A 17993-nucleotide genomic window follows, 5' to 3' on the forward strand; every position below is an offset into this window, starting at 1 on the left:
GAGAAAATTATCTTGTGAAGTATATGCATATTTGTTATTTTCAAGACCCACTGGATGAGTCTAATAATGATGTTTAATTTTGAAATATACAAAAATGCAACAAATACTGATTTTTTCTTGTACATACAAATAAATATTACAATGTTGTATCTTTAAATTTGAATGCAGACTGGAGCTGGTCGAGCAGATGGCCCACAATAATTTGAGATAAATCGACCCTTATACCAACAGTTTTGCAGAGTGAGGCAGTTTTAATGCATATTTATAACCAAAGAATCAGAAGTTACACTCCGTTTCAGCAAAGATTGCTGTGTGCGAGTTATACAATCCACATCTACCTATCGTGTTTCAATAACCTTTAAAGTGAGTGAACAATGAGTTAGCTCATTGTTTAGCAACAAACAGATGCACATGATGGAGTAATTCCGGCTAAAGAGCTCAATGTCCCCTTTAGGATTTAGCAAAAGCCAAAATCAGAGTTTAAAGAGTCAAAATTCACTAAATGAATGATAGTGTTTAAAAGGTGATACATAACACAAGTGTTCACTATTTACTTCCACAAAAAATGTCTCTAAAATCAGTTATTGCAGGTTTGAATTAATAAACCCCCCCAAAACAGACAGTTTTTGTTTTACTGGGGTAATTAAATGTTTTATTGTTATTTTGTTGCTGTATTTCACACTGTTTGGTTTTGGTGCAGCCAAACTAGCCGATTCCCTTCAAAAGGCTGTGGTTTCACTTTTAGCGTAGAGAGTGGTATCGCTCATCTAATTCAGTCCAACAACAAGACGCAAACAGAAATTAATTAACCGACATCACATTAGTAATGTTCACAACAAAAGATGGAAATAAAATATAAGGTAGTGTTGTTTCATATAATTTAACACAGAAAACAAAATAAGTATGATATTACTATATATAATCACTGACGCTGGTATTTTATCTTAACCTGCAATTAAACAGTCAACACAACAGACACTCTACTAGTGTTAGTCTATGTTTTTTCCTGTTGTGCAAAGAAAGCTCAATGTACAATAATATAGAGTTTGATCAGTACAATCAGTAATATTCTGTTTTTTGGTTTTGAGGCGTGGACGTCATTTTGGTTTCTTAAAGCAAAACATCAACGGCAAAACAGGCAAAGTAACATTCAGAGACACAACGTGGCACAAACACACAAACAAAACGTATGCGAGCTACCACTACGTGTGTCAGTTAAGCTGGTATCTTCCTGATGATATTCTCTGTGTTCTGTTACTATTTGGCACTTAGTGTAGATTAAAGCACTTGTTCTGGTGACTCTATTCTCTATACTTTACTGTACAACAATAGACACACTGGCAGGCAGTTGCACAGGCAGTGTTAATGCTGAATCTGTGCTGCGGCCTCTGTGGCGGGTCGGCAGTGTTGGCTCTGGATGTGGGAGATCTGCAGGATGGGCAGCAGCAGCTGAAATGCATTCTGGATGTAGTTGGTGCTGTTGGAGCCCTGCGGATAGGAAATCATAAGTAGATGTAGCATAGTGCTGAACAATATATATGCATATATACATATATGTATATAATTGAGAGTTTCAAAGACTGATGGCTTGGGGACAGAAACTGTTCTCTTGCTATTCTGCTCCAACAGCTGTAAATCCTCTAGCTAGACACCTGTAGTGAGAATAATCCATGATGGGGATGGATGGAATATAACAATGCTACATGTGCACAGTTTGTGTGCACAGCTCTGGATGTTTCTGGTCATCCAGAAATTCCTCGAGGCATTAAACAGGTGCTTTGCTCACAAGAAAACAATGCCTCCTGGCATCGCTGTCACAGAGATATAACAATAAAAATGAGGAAAGATTTGTTTCTAGAGATGAAATTTGTAAAAAAAAATGCATTCTGAAAAATGTTGAACAAGTCTTTAAACGCTGTGTGGATCTCGTCTGAGTGCCTCTTAAAACTCAGTTCCCATTGCATTAGTGATGATGATCCTGATCATTTATCTGTCACTCATCATGAGACTGCTACATCATTAATTTTATCCATTTTTATTTTTATTCACGATGTTCAAAGTAAAAAAATCTCACCTCTAGCAGCACACTCTCTACCAGTGGGTTCAGCTCTTCTGCTTTCCTCTGGCCCTAAAAAAGAGAGGCAGTGACACTCGTGAGATCAATAAAAGATGATGGAGTAGCAGAAAAACACAAGTACAAAGACAAAGATCAAAAATTATTTTACTACTGTCAGCAGAGCCTATGAAAAAACCCCCAAACAAACAAAAGAAACAGTGACTTGATCCAACAAACAAATACTCACACATCAGCTGTCTGATATATCTCCTGCTACATCTAAAAAGCTCTGCTGTCACTGAGTCACGTTGTTGTAGTGGGTGAAATGTTTTATTACAATGAATACGACCACTGTATTTATTATGAGTCAGCTCTACAGAGACTGCTCTGTTGGCATAAATACTCATTAGAGCACCCCGTGTGTATTCATACAACTTAAAATAGGCCCCAACTGAACTAAAGTTAAACCCCGATGGATACTTTTTGACAATAGCAAACATTATTAGAATAGTCACAATCATCCCTAATGTTCACACACCCACATGCACACACACTCTCACCTACCCCAACATCGAGCAGCGTATCAGAGAACTTCTTGGCCAAACACTCCACCTCCTTACACATGGCACATGTCAACCTGCAATAAGAAGAGTGGATTTGAGCATGCATCACTCCTTGGAGTAGTGATACTATCTCTTCCTTGACCTCTCTCTACCTCACAGATACACACACACAGACATGCAGACACACATTATGTGCAAATGGATTATTTCTTCACATTTAGTTTTTGCTAGCTCTTTAATTGTAGACCTAATGCCATACACACCTAACTGTTCTTATTTTAGTGCCCCTCAATCCCCTTTTCTCTCTGTCCTCCTCTCTCCTTGGTACCAGGGGGATTCACCCAAATGATCCTGGTAAAACAGATCCTTATCAAAGCCTTCCCCAAGCTGCAGTATCTGCCCTAGCACAGGGCCGAAAAAAAGGAAAATCAGACCCTCTAACTGGACCGACTTTATCTTTGATAACAGCACGTTTTTCATAAGCTTATGCACACGTGAACTGTGCAACATTTATTTTGATCATTTTTGACCAACATCTTGTGTTGATGATGAGCATGTTGGATTGTTACGGCAAGTTATCTCCAGCACATCCCAGTGGGGTTAATGTCTGGAGTCTGTTGCGTCTAATCCACGTGAAAATGACGTCTCCTATTCCCTGAACTCCCTGAACCACTCTTTTACAATTTGAGCCTGATGAATCCAACCCAACCACATTGGAAGAAAACATTTACTAAAGGAAAAACCTGGTCATTCAGTATTTTCAGGTAGTAAGCTGACCTCAATTTCTGAACCAATCCCAGATCGTAACACTGCCCCCACAGGCTTGTACAGCAGAAACCTGACACAATGAATGCATCACTTCACCCGCCTCTCTTCTTGCCCTGATGCACCCATCACTCTGGAACAGAGTAAATCTGAACTCATTAGACCACATGACCCTTTTTTCATTTACTCCAATCTTTATGCTCCCGAATATACTGAAGCCCTTTTCCTGATTAGCCTCACTGATAAGTGGCTTTCTTAAGGCTACACAGCTGTTTAGTCCCAATCACTTGAGCTGTTCTCGCACTGTGTGTGTGGAAAGGCTCTTACATGTTGATTTTTTATCATTTCATTCCAATTTTAGCAGTTCCAACAATCTCCTTAGTTGTTTTCTTTGCTTGACACAGTCCAATAATTTCAGTGAAACGCAGTAACAGCTGACACGGTTGTCTAAGAAATGATAAGCTCTTATGTATTTGCCTAGTTAAATCCAGGTGGTGACTTGTCTTTTGGCCAGGCAGTGTATGCGACTGTTTCAGTCTTCTTTGCTTGTGAACCTAACCTCAACAATCACAAATGCCAAATCCCAAACATTTCCATTATTTCCCTTAGCAAAGACATAACAACAGCTTATATTGATCTCCTGGAGGCTTACCCTAACCCGTACCATAACCTTGAACCTGTCAAGGGGATACCCACAGAAGGAAGTTCCCACAATGTAAGTGTGTAATACAAGTACACATTCACACACATACCTGGTGAGGACGTGTGCCTGGTCTCTGGCTGGTTTCTCTTGCTCCTGGCCGTGGAGGATGAGCTCCGCCACCTTGTGGAGCTGCTCGATGCTGCGAGCCGTCACTTCTGCCAGACTGCTGACCGATGACAGGTAGATGGCCTGATGAGAGGAAGGTGAGTGTATACACACACACACACACACACACACACACACACACACACACACACACACACACACACACAGAATAAGTGATTCAAATCAAATAAGGCAGTGACAGCAGGAAGAAAAGGTGACGGAATTTAAACTTGAAAGCAGAAGTCATAACAGTGCAGATGAGACGTCACCTCTACAGATATGGGGTCGCTCTCCTTTGCCTCTTCTCCTCCCTTCATCTCCTCCTCCTCGCCCTTCTTCTCCCCCAGCTCTTCTCCGTCTTTCTTCTTCTCTTCCTTTTTGTTCTCCTCTCCTCCTGGCTGGTCCTGCGTTTCCCTGCCAACTGTCTCTGTAGTGACAGGTTGTTCCACCTTGCTCACCCAATCATGGGCCCTCATTCGAGCCTGGAGATGCATAATTACCACTCATCAGGTCTGCATGAAGACACATTCCCACCCTGATCCTGATGTATCCTAATTAGATGCATATACATGGATATATGCTAATATTGGTTTCTATAAAGAAAAGGAAAATATTTAAATTAAGTGAATGTCTCTATTTAAAAACAAACAAACAAAAAATTCATGATGTGATATTATAGTATATAGTATATCAGAAATCTGTTCACTATTTTTATTACAAATTATATCAGTAAGGAAGCTGACTAAATATTCACTGATAATTTATGGGACAGGGGTGGGATTAAATAAGTGTATACTTCTTCCCACTCCCTTTCAACATGTAAATTAATCAGAATGTTTTTTTGTATGTAATTTGTATAGTATTTTTTTTTTCTCTCATTTCTTTTCTAAATGTACTTGTATATTGTTCACATGTTGAAATAAATTACCAATCAATCAATCAATCAATGTGATTACGCAGGATGGCTTTAGGGGCTGATAACTTTTAAATTAGCTTTGCAGCAGGATGCAGAGTTACTATGTTGAGTGTAGATACAAAGATGTGTATTTTTGTAGCTTTGTGGACCGTTTTCTCAGAGCAAATAGGAAGAATGATTGGTGGTTGTTAGAATATTCCTGGTACTAAACTACACTATGGAATTTGAAATGCATGATTTCAACACAATTTCATAACAAAACGAGGTATAAACTAATACTCATAACACAGCTTTATAGAAGAAAAATCAAAGATTTTCTTTCCAAATCAGAATCATATCACTATGTGAAGGAAACTATCTGTGCATTACACCTACAGGAGTGTTTATGACACCCCAGAAAAAAGACAACAACCCTTCTCCATCAAACTTTAGAGCAGGCACGATTCGGTCAGGCAGGTGGTGTTCATGTGGCACTCGCCAAAGCCAGATTGATGATGTATTGCTTGCGTGCTGCTTCTCAGCCACAGAAACCCGAGTCATGAAGCACCGGGCGCAGTTTTTGTGCTGATGTCGAAACCCTGCAGTTACTCAGTCAGCAGAGCACTATGTGCCTCAGCACTCGGCAATCCTGTGCTGTAACGTTACGTGACTTGCGGTGATTCCTAAATGCTTCTGCTTTGCAGTAATACCACTTACAGTTGACTTGTTGCAACAGCTGAATCAGAGTTGCAACACTGGCATTTCTCTATCACAGTGCCACCTTCAAATTCACAAATGTTTGTAAAGGCAGGCTGCCTTTATATACCTGTGGCCACGAGACTGAAAACACCTGGATTCATAAATGATGTGGCTCAATACCTTTGTCCATATAATGCAGAATGATATGACATTCAGAGCACAGACAGTATACTGGCTACTTCCTAGACTTCTGTACAATCAGACCTCTTTTTGAAACCAGAGGAGTCGCCTCCTTCTGGACATTAGAGGAAATACAGGTTTTAGGCAATTCAACACCAGCTTCGCTTTTCAGCCACACAACTAAGGTCTGTATTTTATACACAGTCTGTGATTTAAAGGCTCGTCACAGACAATGTACCAGAAGGCAAAAAGGCGCTTCACCCACTGATGGTGCTGATGTAAAGTAGTAAGTGTCAGTAACTTAACAACCGGTGTTGCCAATAAAAAAATATAAAAGATTGTATTTATTATTAAACTGTACAATTTACAGAAAAGACAGTTAATTTAAAATTGATAGCAAAATGCAGGATGGATGGATGGATGGATGGATGGATGGATAGATGAAAACTACTGGCATCTGTGTGAGTGAGTCACCTTGTTGAGTTTGTCCGGCGTGGCGGCAACATGAAGTTCAAAGAGCAGCTCGGTGAGAACACTCACAAACTCCTCGCCATCAGCAGCTGATAAAAATGCACAAAAGGCATGCACCACCTCGTGTCAGTTTACTTAAATACACAAAGCACGTGTTAAAGTGTGATGCTACACGCATTTACACCACATGTCAGGAATCAGTCGATTTACTCCATGCTGAGATCACGAAGCGTATATTGTTGTTGTCATGCCAACGTAATTCAAACTCCTGTGTATAAATTACAGCTGGAATTGTAAAACATGCAGATTCGGCGCCTGGATCTTATGGATTGTTTCTGTTGGCTTTTCTTGAGTCTGCAAATGTGTCGGTGGCCCCTGAACACCAAACGCCGGATCAGGCATCCTGTTCAACCCTCCGAGCAAAAGGGCGCCTGCCTGCTTTGAGCTGTGCACCTCCATGACATCCCCTGAAGGTGCCCCTCACAAACCCTTTAAAATGTAAAGTGGTGAGATGTGACGAGACCAAAACTTGGCATCACACTGACACAGTTTCACTCCAGTAGAACATTTTCTACTTCTTTAGCAGATTAGGAACAGTCACCGTCATCGCTGATTCCCGTAAGGATCTAAGGTTTTCAGGGCTTTTAGGAAGAGGAAATATAATTTGGGTAAGTTCTAGGATGCAGAGCATATAAGATTATTTGACATGAAGCAGATGTTTAAGTGAAAATTTGGATTCTTGAACTCTAATTACGACATAATATAACAGATTGATGTGACTTGTCAGAGTCATAAGAGAGTGAATAAAACAAAAATGTCAGGTCAGATAATAAGACGTTTGGGATCAAAAGGGTGGCTGATCATAACCCTAGGTAGACCTACTTGTCAGGTTAGGTTACCAGTGACCAGTGACGATACTAATGCAATATTATTAGAGGCTGAACTGGGTCAGAACAAGAGAGTTCAGGCAAAGGAATGCTATTTTTTAGTTTATGAGGAAAAGGTCCAGATTTTCTTAATTTTTTTTTTTTCGTGGAGTTTAGATGACCTCCATATAAACAAAGAAAAGAACATATTTTTGTGTGCTGACAGAGCCTGACTCAAGGATGACAACGCAGTTAATCTGGTCACGTTTTCACTGAAGCCATGCAGTGTCTTTCATCTCGTTATAAGATGCTAAAAGATCATCCTGTATCAGTAACAGGAGAAGGAGGGGTACTCAGGCCATTTTCCATAAGTTTGTTGCCTCATAAGAAACAAAGGAAAAGTCATTGCCTCACTTTTTTCCTGCAATGTTGCTGAAACTGGAGAAGGCTGTGTAAACGGCTTTAAACAGCAACCAAATACCACAGGATTAGTCTTTGTGTCTGAAATTGATGGCGCACGCTTTTAAAAAGCACTCTTTGAATCTGCACAAACTAACTTTCTGCACAACTGCACAAACTTTGAAAAGATTAAAACTAAAATAAGTGAGCTAAAGCTCCCTGAGGAACAACAGCAGGCTGCCCACAGCCAGCATCAGAGATAAGCGCAGTCATGAGTGTGTTCAACAACAAACCCTGTTTTTAACAGTTTGGGTTATCATTTCCCATCCAGGTGCCTGTCAAAGGCCACCTGATCCTGGGTCAGCGCTAAGGGACCACCTCCACCTACAGCAGGTCTAGCAGTCGATCTGGGTCACTCACATAAGGGGGTAGAACAGTGTAATTGGGAACTAAGATCACCGTTATCCTTCATCTGTCCTCCTCCTTCTGTCTCCACATCCTCCTCTTCCTCTTGCTTGATGAAAATCTCCTTGATGTAAATCAGCTCCTTCTTCACCTCCTCCTGCTCCTCTTCGGTCAGGGAGGAGAGGAAGGCTTGAACCTAAAATCACAGCTGCAGGTAAACTGCTTGAAACAGGCAGTGTTTCTGAAGCGCTTTCTGTATTCCCGACACTCGCGCCTTACCTTTGCTTCACTCTCATTGGACAGAATCTCCAGGGCCTCCAGGTGTGACAAGCCCTGGTAGTCATCAAAAAGAATACCGTAGTGAGCTGTGGGAGCACTGATAGGCTGGTTACTCAGACGGGCCCGCTCCTTCTCCTTGGCTTCCTTCAACATCTGAAAAAAGAAAAAAAAAAAAATCAGAAAAAACAGAGCCACCAATTTAAAGCAATTACACCTACACACACACACACACACACACACGACACACACACACACACACACACACACACACACACACACACACACACACACACACACACACACACACACACACACACGACACACCAGTTTCAGATTCATTTCTTATCTGACAAGATGAGATGAGATGGTCAGTTGCATGCCTGACTAAGTGACGCGGTCTTTTGCATCAGAGTTTTGGTCTTTTTAAAACCCGGGTCACTCTCTGCAAGAACAGTCATGGTCTTCTTTCCAATGAACTCCAAGGCATCCAAGCCTCCACTGATCACTGACTTACCCTGAGAGACACAGAGAGACAGATGCAGAGCGAGGAAGGGTGGGAGGGGAAAGGCAGTTCAGCAAACTACAGTAGCCTGTTAAAGAAAACAATAAAAAAACAAAAACAAAATAGGATTGACCAACAAAATTGTAAATTTAGATTGCACACTTTTATAAAATGTTGTAATTTAAATAATATCATACTGAAAGTTTGCATACTGAAAACTAAATGAATTCAGTTAAAAAAATATGAGCTTGCTCTTGGTTTATTGAGGTCCATGAGCGCCAAAATGAATGAAATAAATACATTGTTAACTAATTAAATGTGTCATTAATCAATTAACCCTTTAAATCTCAGTCAGTTCAGTCAGGAACAAAGAGGGAAAAAATAAAGTGAATGTTTTTGCAAAATATTTAAGTAGGATTGTAATTTTAAAACTGCAGCCTTCTGCCAAAAATCAAGAGATCATTGCTTACAATCCATAACAGCTCACAACTGCTTCCAGTCTGATTTTCAAAGCACAGATGATGTCTTTAACTTTAACTGCGCTCCTTCACACAGCAGGAAATCGAGAGGCAGAGCATGTGTTAATGAGAAATATTTCAGCTTACTAAAACTGTGAATTAGGAGGTACTTAATATGTAACACAAATAAATAAATCGTTGACAGCACTGAAGGGGCTCAACTTTTCTATCGACCATGGCTTGCCATCGAACACAGATTGAGGAATGCCGCAGGGAAGGAGAGGAGAGGAGCTGGCAGCGACGTCCAGAGGAGGATCAGTAAATCAAGGACTGTCTTCTGCAGCGTGGACGCTGTCTGAAGTCATCACAGTCAAGCACTCTCACCAATCTGAGGCTATAATAGAGCTGTGCTGTGTCTGCTGTAACTCTATAGGCTAAATTAGTTAAAGGGTTAACTAATTAAATAGGTTAAGCTCTGTAGAGTTCATTCTTTTTAAAATCTCACTTATATTTTGAGACATCTTATTAAACAGTTTATTTTGGATTAACCTGATTTTGTAGATTAAATAAGCCCCACTTTCAGAGTACTTACTTCTATTTGCATCTACTTGTCTGCTAATACTGTAGCATTCAGGGTTAATAGGGAAGCTTTTCAATTATGTTTGCAGTTCAGCAGCAGTTTTATATGCTTATACGTTAGGAGCAAAACTGTGACACCACTAGTGCATTATACTGATCACTGACTTATCCTGAGAGAGACAGAGAGAACCTGAAATCTAAATATTTAAAAATTTTGCCAGGAGGAAGGAGAATGACTGAGGGCGACCATAAAAAACTCTCACTAAGTCTAAAAGTCTCAGGAGACTGCTGTGGATCTGATTAAACTGAACGACCTCCAAACATTCGGTAAAGCACATCATCAGAAACAAGCACAACTCCATCACACAGACAGCTCTGCTGTGGACACCAAAGTGCAAAAGAGAGCGCCCTAAGACCACACGGCAGCAGACTGTCGAGGCGGCATTATGGGCACTAAGAAAACGAGACGACTCTTCATATCTGAGTACATGACTGCCTGGTGAAATGTATGATTTAATCGCCACTAACACTCTTTCATGACATGGTTTGGAAGCTTCATCAGATGGATACCTTTTGTGTGTCTCTCTGTGCGTGTATGTGTGTTCACTCACAGTGTTTTGTACGGCATGTGTGATTGTAGAGAAAACGCCCCTGCTAGAAGCTGTGGCTGCAGTAGGAGAAGACGACTCCCCGGAGTTGGACAGGTCAATCTCTCTGCTTTCGATTCCTCCTTCTGTCTTCTCCTCCACTCCCTCCTCCTCTTCCTGTGCCTCCTCTCCAACTGAGGTTCTGTGGAGACGAAGTGCCTCTCCTGCCTTCACCTTTACTGAGGTCAGGCTTTGACCTGCACACAGAAAGCAGCAAATTAAAGACTCACATACATGAGGAGAAGTAGACATTGATGGTCTATTTCTCCTGCTTGCCAGCGACATTTCTCATTACATATATAAAAACACATGGTCCTATAATAATCCTGGCTGAAATCTATGAGCCAATTTTGAAACCGCAAGAATGATGGCAGAAGTAAGACAAGTGATAAAATGTTTCTTCACTTGCTTATGGAAGGACTCTGTGCTTGTCTGTTACTATCACCTTGCTATCAGGTCCCTGCTACTGCAGAAATACCGTACCAGCGATTTCTGAATCGCTACACATGAGCAAATACACATATAGATATTGTTAAAGTGTTTATGTGATGACAGTGTGTATTTTCAAATTGTGCATCTTGGAAAACATTGCTGCACCACAAATCGTGTACAGATTTGGGTGCAACAATGTTTGGGTCCTTTCATAGTTATGGTGTATTTGACATTCCTGTGTTGGTGTTTGTGCATCGTCATTTGTGCAACTGACCAGTCATGTTGCTGTGATGTCACAGCTGTGCAATGGAGGGGAAAAAGAAAACAAATAGCTCTGTTTTTATAAAACACCCTCCTGGAATAAATAGTAAGCACTGCAAGTGCTTTCTTTATTAATTTATACAATATAATAAATTTACTATGGAGTTAGGTTTTTGTTAGCCAAATTTAACTCATGTTAGTTCGCTAGTAATAGCTTTCAATAGCATTAGCTACCTTCTCAGTTAATGCTAACTGTATGCTCACACAACATCACTGGTCAGTTTCAATGTTGACCCTGAACCAAAATTATTATGGTGACGCAAGAACAACATCAACATGGGGATATCAGATTGTGCCACAGTTATGCACAACTGGCCAATCACAGGGTGAAATGTAATTCAGTTCAATTCTATTCTATTCATACAGCACCAAATCACAAGGCCACAATGTGCTTAATATTGTAAGATAAAGACCCAACAATAATACGGAGAAACAATCAGATGACCCTATGGGCAAGCACTTTGGCGACAGTGGAAAGGAAAAGCTCCCCTTTAACAGGACGAAACCTCTGGCAGAACCAGCTCAGGGAGGGACTGGTGGTGAGTGAAATGGGTGTAAATGTGAAGAAAAGAATTGGATGAGAAAAACCTGGGACATACCCACTGTGGAGGTGGCAGTGGTCAGAAGAGATTTTCCCCATGAACTCCAAGCTCCCCAACCTTTTTCTTTGTCCAGGAGGGACTTCTGTGCGCAAATATCCATCATAGGAAAGGAATAAAACTGTTAACCGTTTGGTCTATAATATGTGTGAAAGTACAAAACAAATGACAATCACAAATCTCTAAATACATATCATAATTGCTTGTTTATTATTAAATATTTCAAAATGTCAATATGAAGCTGTATTATACATAGAAAGGCTGGATCTTAGCTTTAAGGAAATTCATGTATCATGAAAACAGAAACTAGCAGTTTTCATCAATCAAAATAACTAACGAGAAGTTAATAGGCTTTGGCTTTGTCAAGCTAAAAGACAGTGTAACACCTTCAGTGTCACTTATTTAAAGATTTCAGTGATTATATGTACATATTTGAGCCTGTATATACAATTTCCTGAATAAAAATCCTAAATATATTCAAAATTCTTGTTTCTTTGAAGTTATTTTATAACTGTGTGCAAGTGTATCTATGAGACATTTTCCTCTCAGTGCTTTGTGTCAAGGAAACATAAATCAAACTTCAGCTTGTGAAACAAACCTCCACATCTTCCTCTGCAGCCTCTGTGTCTGGCTCCAGGCTCACTGGTTGGTCACATTCAGTCATCTGACTCTCTGCAGGAGACTCTGGTTGGTCAGCCTGACCCTCTAATGTCTCAGAGGTGGTGGTGTTCTCTGTGGTCGACTGCTCTTTGAACTGATCAAAACTCTCAGGGGAGAAAAGAGGCTGCAGTGGATCTGCTGGGGGTGTACCGGCTGCTGGTACATCCTGACCGAGGCTGGGAACAGGGTCGGGGGGCTGAACAGGTGGAGGGGTGGGGTCTGTGGAGGGGTCAGCATCAGAGGAGGCAGCCTGAGACATGATGATCTGCAAAAAGTTGGATTTTTAGTGGAAAACTGCTCATCTGTGTCTTTCGTATAAATGCACTTTCCCTAAAACAAAAACACTGTTTATACAAATCTAAGCATAAAGTGGAAACACTCAGTTCTTACATGTTTTATCATGTGTGAAACTCTTGAGGCCTGGCACATTCACACAGCGTTTAATTATTAGTGTGAATTAGACTTTTCATTGGGATTAACTTTAGTGACACTAAACAATGTTCCTCAAATTATGAAGTACTAAGAGTACCAACTGTGTAAACTGTTCCGTGCCAAAGAGGATTGAGGAAAAAGTCAATCAAGCTGTGTCTGTATCCCACACATACGTCATAAGAGGTGTGATTGGGCTAAAAACATCTGGCTTTAAGGACTGGGAGCTTTTTTCTGCAGCTCACTGTACTTGCAATTGAACATGTTGTAAGGGACTTTTGTTGATAATATATAATGTATTAAATAACAATTAAAAAACTGGGGTATATAGAGACTCCTGGACCATTTAAAGCAGGGGTGTCAAACATAAAGCCCAGGGTCCACAATTGGCCCGGTGAAGTCTCGAATCCGGTCCCCTGGACAGCTTTAGAAAGGGACGCATAGATTTTGAACTTTTGACTGTATTTTCATAAGTTTCACAGATTTTCCTATTGATAAAGACCAACCACCTTCATTGCTGCAATTTTACACAGGTATTATTAATTTCTCTGGTCCCAGCCACTTAAGATCAAAATGGGCTTTATGTGGCCCATGTAAAAGGAGTTTGACATTCCTGGTTTAAAGTGATGTAGAATAAGTATTTTTTTTAAAATATATAAATAAAAATGAAAATCATAAAAAATGACAACTTGGATTTCTACCCCATCCATCCCTCTCAGTCACATGCAGCAGTCCCTGAAGACACACCCAGACCCCCTTCTTACCGGTCACCTGCTCCTTACCCAGCTCAGCCCAGGCCAGGTGAGAGATGTAATCTCAGGAATGCCTGTCTTGGGTCTGCACTGGTGCCTCAGATTTGGCTTGGGAATTAGTGATTGACACCATTATTTAACACACACCATTTTCAGTGCATGGGAGATCCACGTTTAGCCACTGTGGCATCAACAACCAAAGGGACTCCACTTGAGTGGGTATCTCTTTTATCTCACCCTGGTTTTTACTTAAGGTGCAGTACCATTTATTCTTATTTTTGTTTTCTTTTTAGCCCTTTATTATTTATTTAACTTATTTATTTCCATATCTTAAAGTTGCAGTTTGTCTTTGTATTTTCTCTTTGAAGCATTCTAGGGTGCAGGTGTGCATTAAATAATCTGTAAATAAAGAGTCGAGTTTCTATCTTATTCTAAACTGTTGCAGCAACGAACAATTATCCCGATTCTCTAATAAACACGATGGATACTATTTATTTTATTTGGCCTGGAATTAGAGACATTTTCTCGCTATGCTCTCCTTTTTTTCCTCTTCTCGTTCCCTTCAACCTCCCACCATATGGTAGCAGATAGCTGTCCCTCAATGAAGCTAGATTTGTTGGTCGCTTCCTATTAAAAAAGAGTTTTTCCTTCCCGCCATTGCCAAGTGTCGTAAATAAGTGAGTGAGGTTTTAAATGTGATTTTTTTTTTTCATTAAAGCTGCAGTAGAAAGTGCCGTGAGGGGAATTGTTGCTGTGAACAACTAAATAAAACTGGACTCAACTGAAAGAATTTTGACAACACAGAATTTTATATGTGCTATAATTAAAGCGACAGTACTGCTGGTCATTTCATGTCCGATGTTGCCATCTTGTGTTCAGTTGCTGTACTCAGATGCATATGACTATCACTCAGTGATTTTATTACTGTTAAAAGGAGTTTTCTGCCAGAAAAAGGTCCTTGTGCAGAACGTTTTTTGTTTGTTTTTGTTTTTTTAAATCAGAAGAGCTGGTGTGGTTAAAAATAATAATTAATATATATATATAAAACTTCACAAAATAGAAAAATATGTTTTCACCCACACACAAAAAAAAATGCTTTAAACAGATACTGGAAACCACGGTCTCATAATTCTCATTTTGCATTTTGAGCAGTAACAATAATCTTGCACTTTTGACATAAATTATATAAACATCTTTTCCTCTGACTCATATAGAGCGTGACAGCGTGACAAATAATAATTCCCTAATGCTAACACCTAAGTAAGGATGTATTAAAGACTGCCCTGCCTTTTTAGTGCGATTTATAGCATTAATGCAACGTGACAGCATAGGCAACGCTGTATAAGAGACAGGCAACAAAGAGCACTGTTATGCTCTACTTTCACGCTAACATGAATGGATGTTTCTCACTTCCTAAACACATACAAACACACAAAAACAAAGCGATGCAGCAAATTTATGAAAGACTAATCTCAAGTTGAACTGCAGTTCTTCGCTTGTATAGTCAAAGGAAAATTATAAAGCTGGGAGACAGTTTTGTTTTTATGAAAGTGACAGTGCAGCTCACCCGTTTGGTGCCAGCCAGCGGCTCTTCCGCCCCGCCACGTCGGCAGGACGGTGGTCTGTGACTGCGCCAAAGAGTAACAGCTGACAAGAGAGTTCTCTGCCTCGGGAGCGGCTCTGATGAGCTAAACTAACACAACTTCACAGACGGGCAAAAAACTACAGCGCACACAAAAACAAACTGTACGTGTGTGTGTGTTTTTCCTCCAATAATTAGAAAACGGCACCACAGTTTCAATATAGCATTCTGTTTCAGAATGCGACCGCTGAATAAGTTAGGCCAGTCATAAAATAAACGACGCCAGTCAAAATAGCAGCGAAGTTGCATCTATGTAGGAGTGAATCATTTCAGTTCTTCTGGCTCTTTAGAGGAGCAACACCTCTATTCTGAAGCTCGGTGAAACGAGAGTCCGCACAACAGCTGCTGTTACACGCAAAACCCCACAAAAACAAATAAAACAAAACAGACTAAAATGAGTACAACTAGTGATGACGAGTACGATTTATATACATATTAATCTGCTTGCTTGCTCAGCGGCTCGTTGGTCTAGGGGTATGATTCTCGCTTAGGGTGCGAGAGGTCCCGGGTTCAAATCCCGGACGAGCCCTCGCTTTTTCTTACGTTTATATCATCTCTAATATGCACAACACAGAAAATCCAAAGTAAAGGGCTATTGCACGTAATGAGTATGCAGCTGTATTTTTTTTGTCCCTCAATGTTGCATTCTTATAGTAGTAACAGTATTGCTGCAAGGCAGTGTAACATTTTAACATTTCTAACTTTGAAATAAACTACTGGGGGTGTAATAAATCACAGGTTTGGTATTTAGTAAACAAAGAACAAATATGTTTTATTTGAATTCAACTACTCCACCTCTCTCACTAAGAAAATCTAGTGACATTAAAAGTCATGTTACAGTCTTTTAACACTCTTGTGTTCTCCTTATCCCAAAAATAATCATCACTAAGCTGATGATAACCATTATTTCACTGCTGTTCTGTCTGGTTATCATCAGTAGGGATCAAGCATTCATAAACTGGCACACCTCTTTTGATCCACACCTGACAACTGTAACAACTGTAAGTGCTGTCACTTCATTTTCTTTGTGGGAGTTCCCTGAACAGAGAGATTAAATTGCACTTGACTGTAAAAACGTCCTTTCATGCTTTCTTCAGGTGCAAGGGGTGAGTGCTAGACTAAACATGCTGTGCAGTCACACATAAAGAATCCAAAAAGCTTAGAGTGAAGTCTCTGAAAATGGATGTTTTTATTTAAAAAAAATGAAATCTGCTCAAATCTCTAATGCTCCATAACTACTTCATGATCCATCCATCCATCCATCTTCATCCGCTTTGTCCGGGGCCGGGTCGCGGGGGCAGCAGCCTAAGCAAAGAGGCCCAGACCTCCCTCTCCCCAGCCACCTCCTCCAGCTTATCCGGGGGAATACCAAGGCGTTCCCAGGCCAGCCGAGAGATATAATCTCTCCAGCGTGTCCTGGGTCTGCCCCGGGGCCTCCTCCTCCTGGAACACCTCACCCAGGAGGCGCCCAGGAGGCATCCTTGTCAGATGCCCGAACCACCTCAGCTGGCTCCTTTCGATGTGGAGCAGCAGCTGCTCTACTCTGAGCCCCTCCCGGATGGCCGAACTTCTCACCCTATCTCTAAGGGAGAGGCCAGCCACCCTTCGGAGGAAGCTCATTTCTGCCGCTTGTATCCGCGATCTCGTTCTTTCGGTCACTACCCACAGCTCGTGGCCATAGGTGAGGGTAGGGACGTAGATCGACCGGTAAATTGAGAGCTTCGCTTTTACACTCAGCTCCCTCTTCACAACGACGGACCGGTGCAGCGTCCGCATTACTGCAGCTGCAGCCCCAATCCGTCTGTCGATCTCCGGCTCCCTTCTCCCATCACTCGCGAACAAGACCCCGAGATACTTGAACTCCTCCACTTGGGGCAGGAACTCATCCCCGACCCGGAGTGGGCACTCCACCCTTTTCCGGCTGAGAACCATGGCCTCAGATTTGGAGGTGCTGATCCTCATTCCCGCTGCTTCGCACTCGGCTGCGAACCGTTCCAGTGCGAGCTGGAGGCCCTCACCCGATGAAGCCAACAGAACCACATCATCTGCAAAAATCAGAGATGAGATTCTGAGGCCACCAAAGCGAAAGCCCTCCGCCACTTGGCTGCGCCTAGAAATCCTGTCCATAAAAATTATGAACAGAACCGGAGACAAAGGGCAGCCCTGGCGGAGCCCATCACCCACCGGGAACGAGTCCGACTTATTGCCGGCAATGCTTCATGATGCAAATGAGTAAAGATTTTACACCATAAGCTTTTTGTGTGGTTTGCGGCATTTTTGTAGGAACTACCTTCTGCAAACCACACATCACAGCAGATCTCAATACTATCTTGTAATTTCTTCCTTTTGCTCTTACGCTACCCTCATACACATATCACCCTCGACCCTCATTTCCACCCACTTTGTCTTGTCTTTACCTATACTGTCCAAGTATTTAAGCTCATCCACTTTCACCTTTCCATCTGTCTCCCTCTCATTCACACACATGCATTTTGCCTTACTTCTACTGACTTTTATGCCTTCACCATCATAGTCCGCATCTATCAACCTGTCCATCACCACTGCAAACAAGAAGCTCAGAACTGA

The 17993-nt window shown here is 41.2% G+C and overlaps 1 protein-coding gene and 1 non-coding gene across 3 annotated transcripts; one reads left to right on the plus strand and one right to left on the minus strand.

Annotated features, from left to right (window-relative positions):
• Positions 1 to 1012: 1012 nt before the first annotated feature.
• On the minus strand, positions 1013 to 15370 carry fam114a1 (family with sequence similarity 114 member A1). 2 transcript variants are annotated; one of them, XM_085355984.1, is made up of 13 exons: positions 15333 to 15370; positions 12523 to 12849; positions 11925 to 12009; positions 10537 to 10769; positions 8767 to 8901; positions 8387 to 8539; positions 8123 to 8303; positions 6441 to 6526; positions 4462 to 4674; positions 4137 to 4276; positions 2621 to 2693; positions 2075 to 2128; positions 1013 to 1488 (listed from the first exon to the last, which is right to left on the minus strand). In XM_085355984.1, the coding sequence occupies exons 2-13, from the start codon at positions 12841 to 12843 to the stop codon at positions 1363 to 1365; spliced, it is 1800 nt and encodes a 599-aa protein (XP_085212110.1). In that variant the 5' UTR covers positions 12844 to 12849; positions 15333 to 15370; the 3' UTR covers positions 1013 to 1362. The 2 variants fall into 2 exon arrangements, with proteins under 2 accessions (XP_085212110.1, XP_085212111.1); XM_085355985.1 differs by lacking the exon at positions 15333 to 15370 and adding an exon at positions 13778 to 13833.
• A 494-nt stretch (positions 15371 to 15864) lies between these two features.
• Positions 15865 to 15936, plus strand: trnap-agg (transfer RNA proline (anticodon AGG)). The gene has a single exon. It is a non-coding gene; the product is annotated as a tRNA-Pro (tRNA).
• Positions 15937 to 17993: the final 2057 nt, after the last annotated feature.

Source organism: Diplotaxodon limnothrissa, linkage group LG6 (genome assembly GCF_057381915.1).
Source record: "Diplotaxodon limnothrissa isolate DT_005_m linkage group LG6, D_limnothrissa_male_GT1.1, whole genome shotgun sequence".
In the NCBI taxonomy this organism is placed as follows: Eukaryota; Metazoa; Chordata; class Actinopteri; order Cichliformes; family Cichlidae; genus Diplotaxodon; species Diplotaxodon limnothrissa.

What these genes read in the sequence shown, in the direction of transcription:
- fam114a1 (XM_085355984.1), bottom strand. Translation starts at nt 12,843, where the DNA reads ATGTCTCAGGCTGCCTCCTCTGATGCTGACCCCTCCACAGACCCCACC. An exon ending in CACTGCCACCTCCACAGTGG is followed by an intron (nt 10,770 to 11,924) that starts GTATGTCCCAGG and finishes TTCTGTGTGCAG; the next exon opens with GTCAAAGCCTGACCTCAGTA. An exon ending in AGACCGCGTCACTTAGTCAG is followed by an intron (nt 8,540 to 8,766) that starts GCATGCAACTGA and finishes TTCTTTTTTCAG; the next exon opens with ATGTTGAAGGAAGCCAAGGA.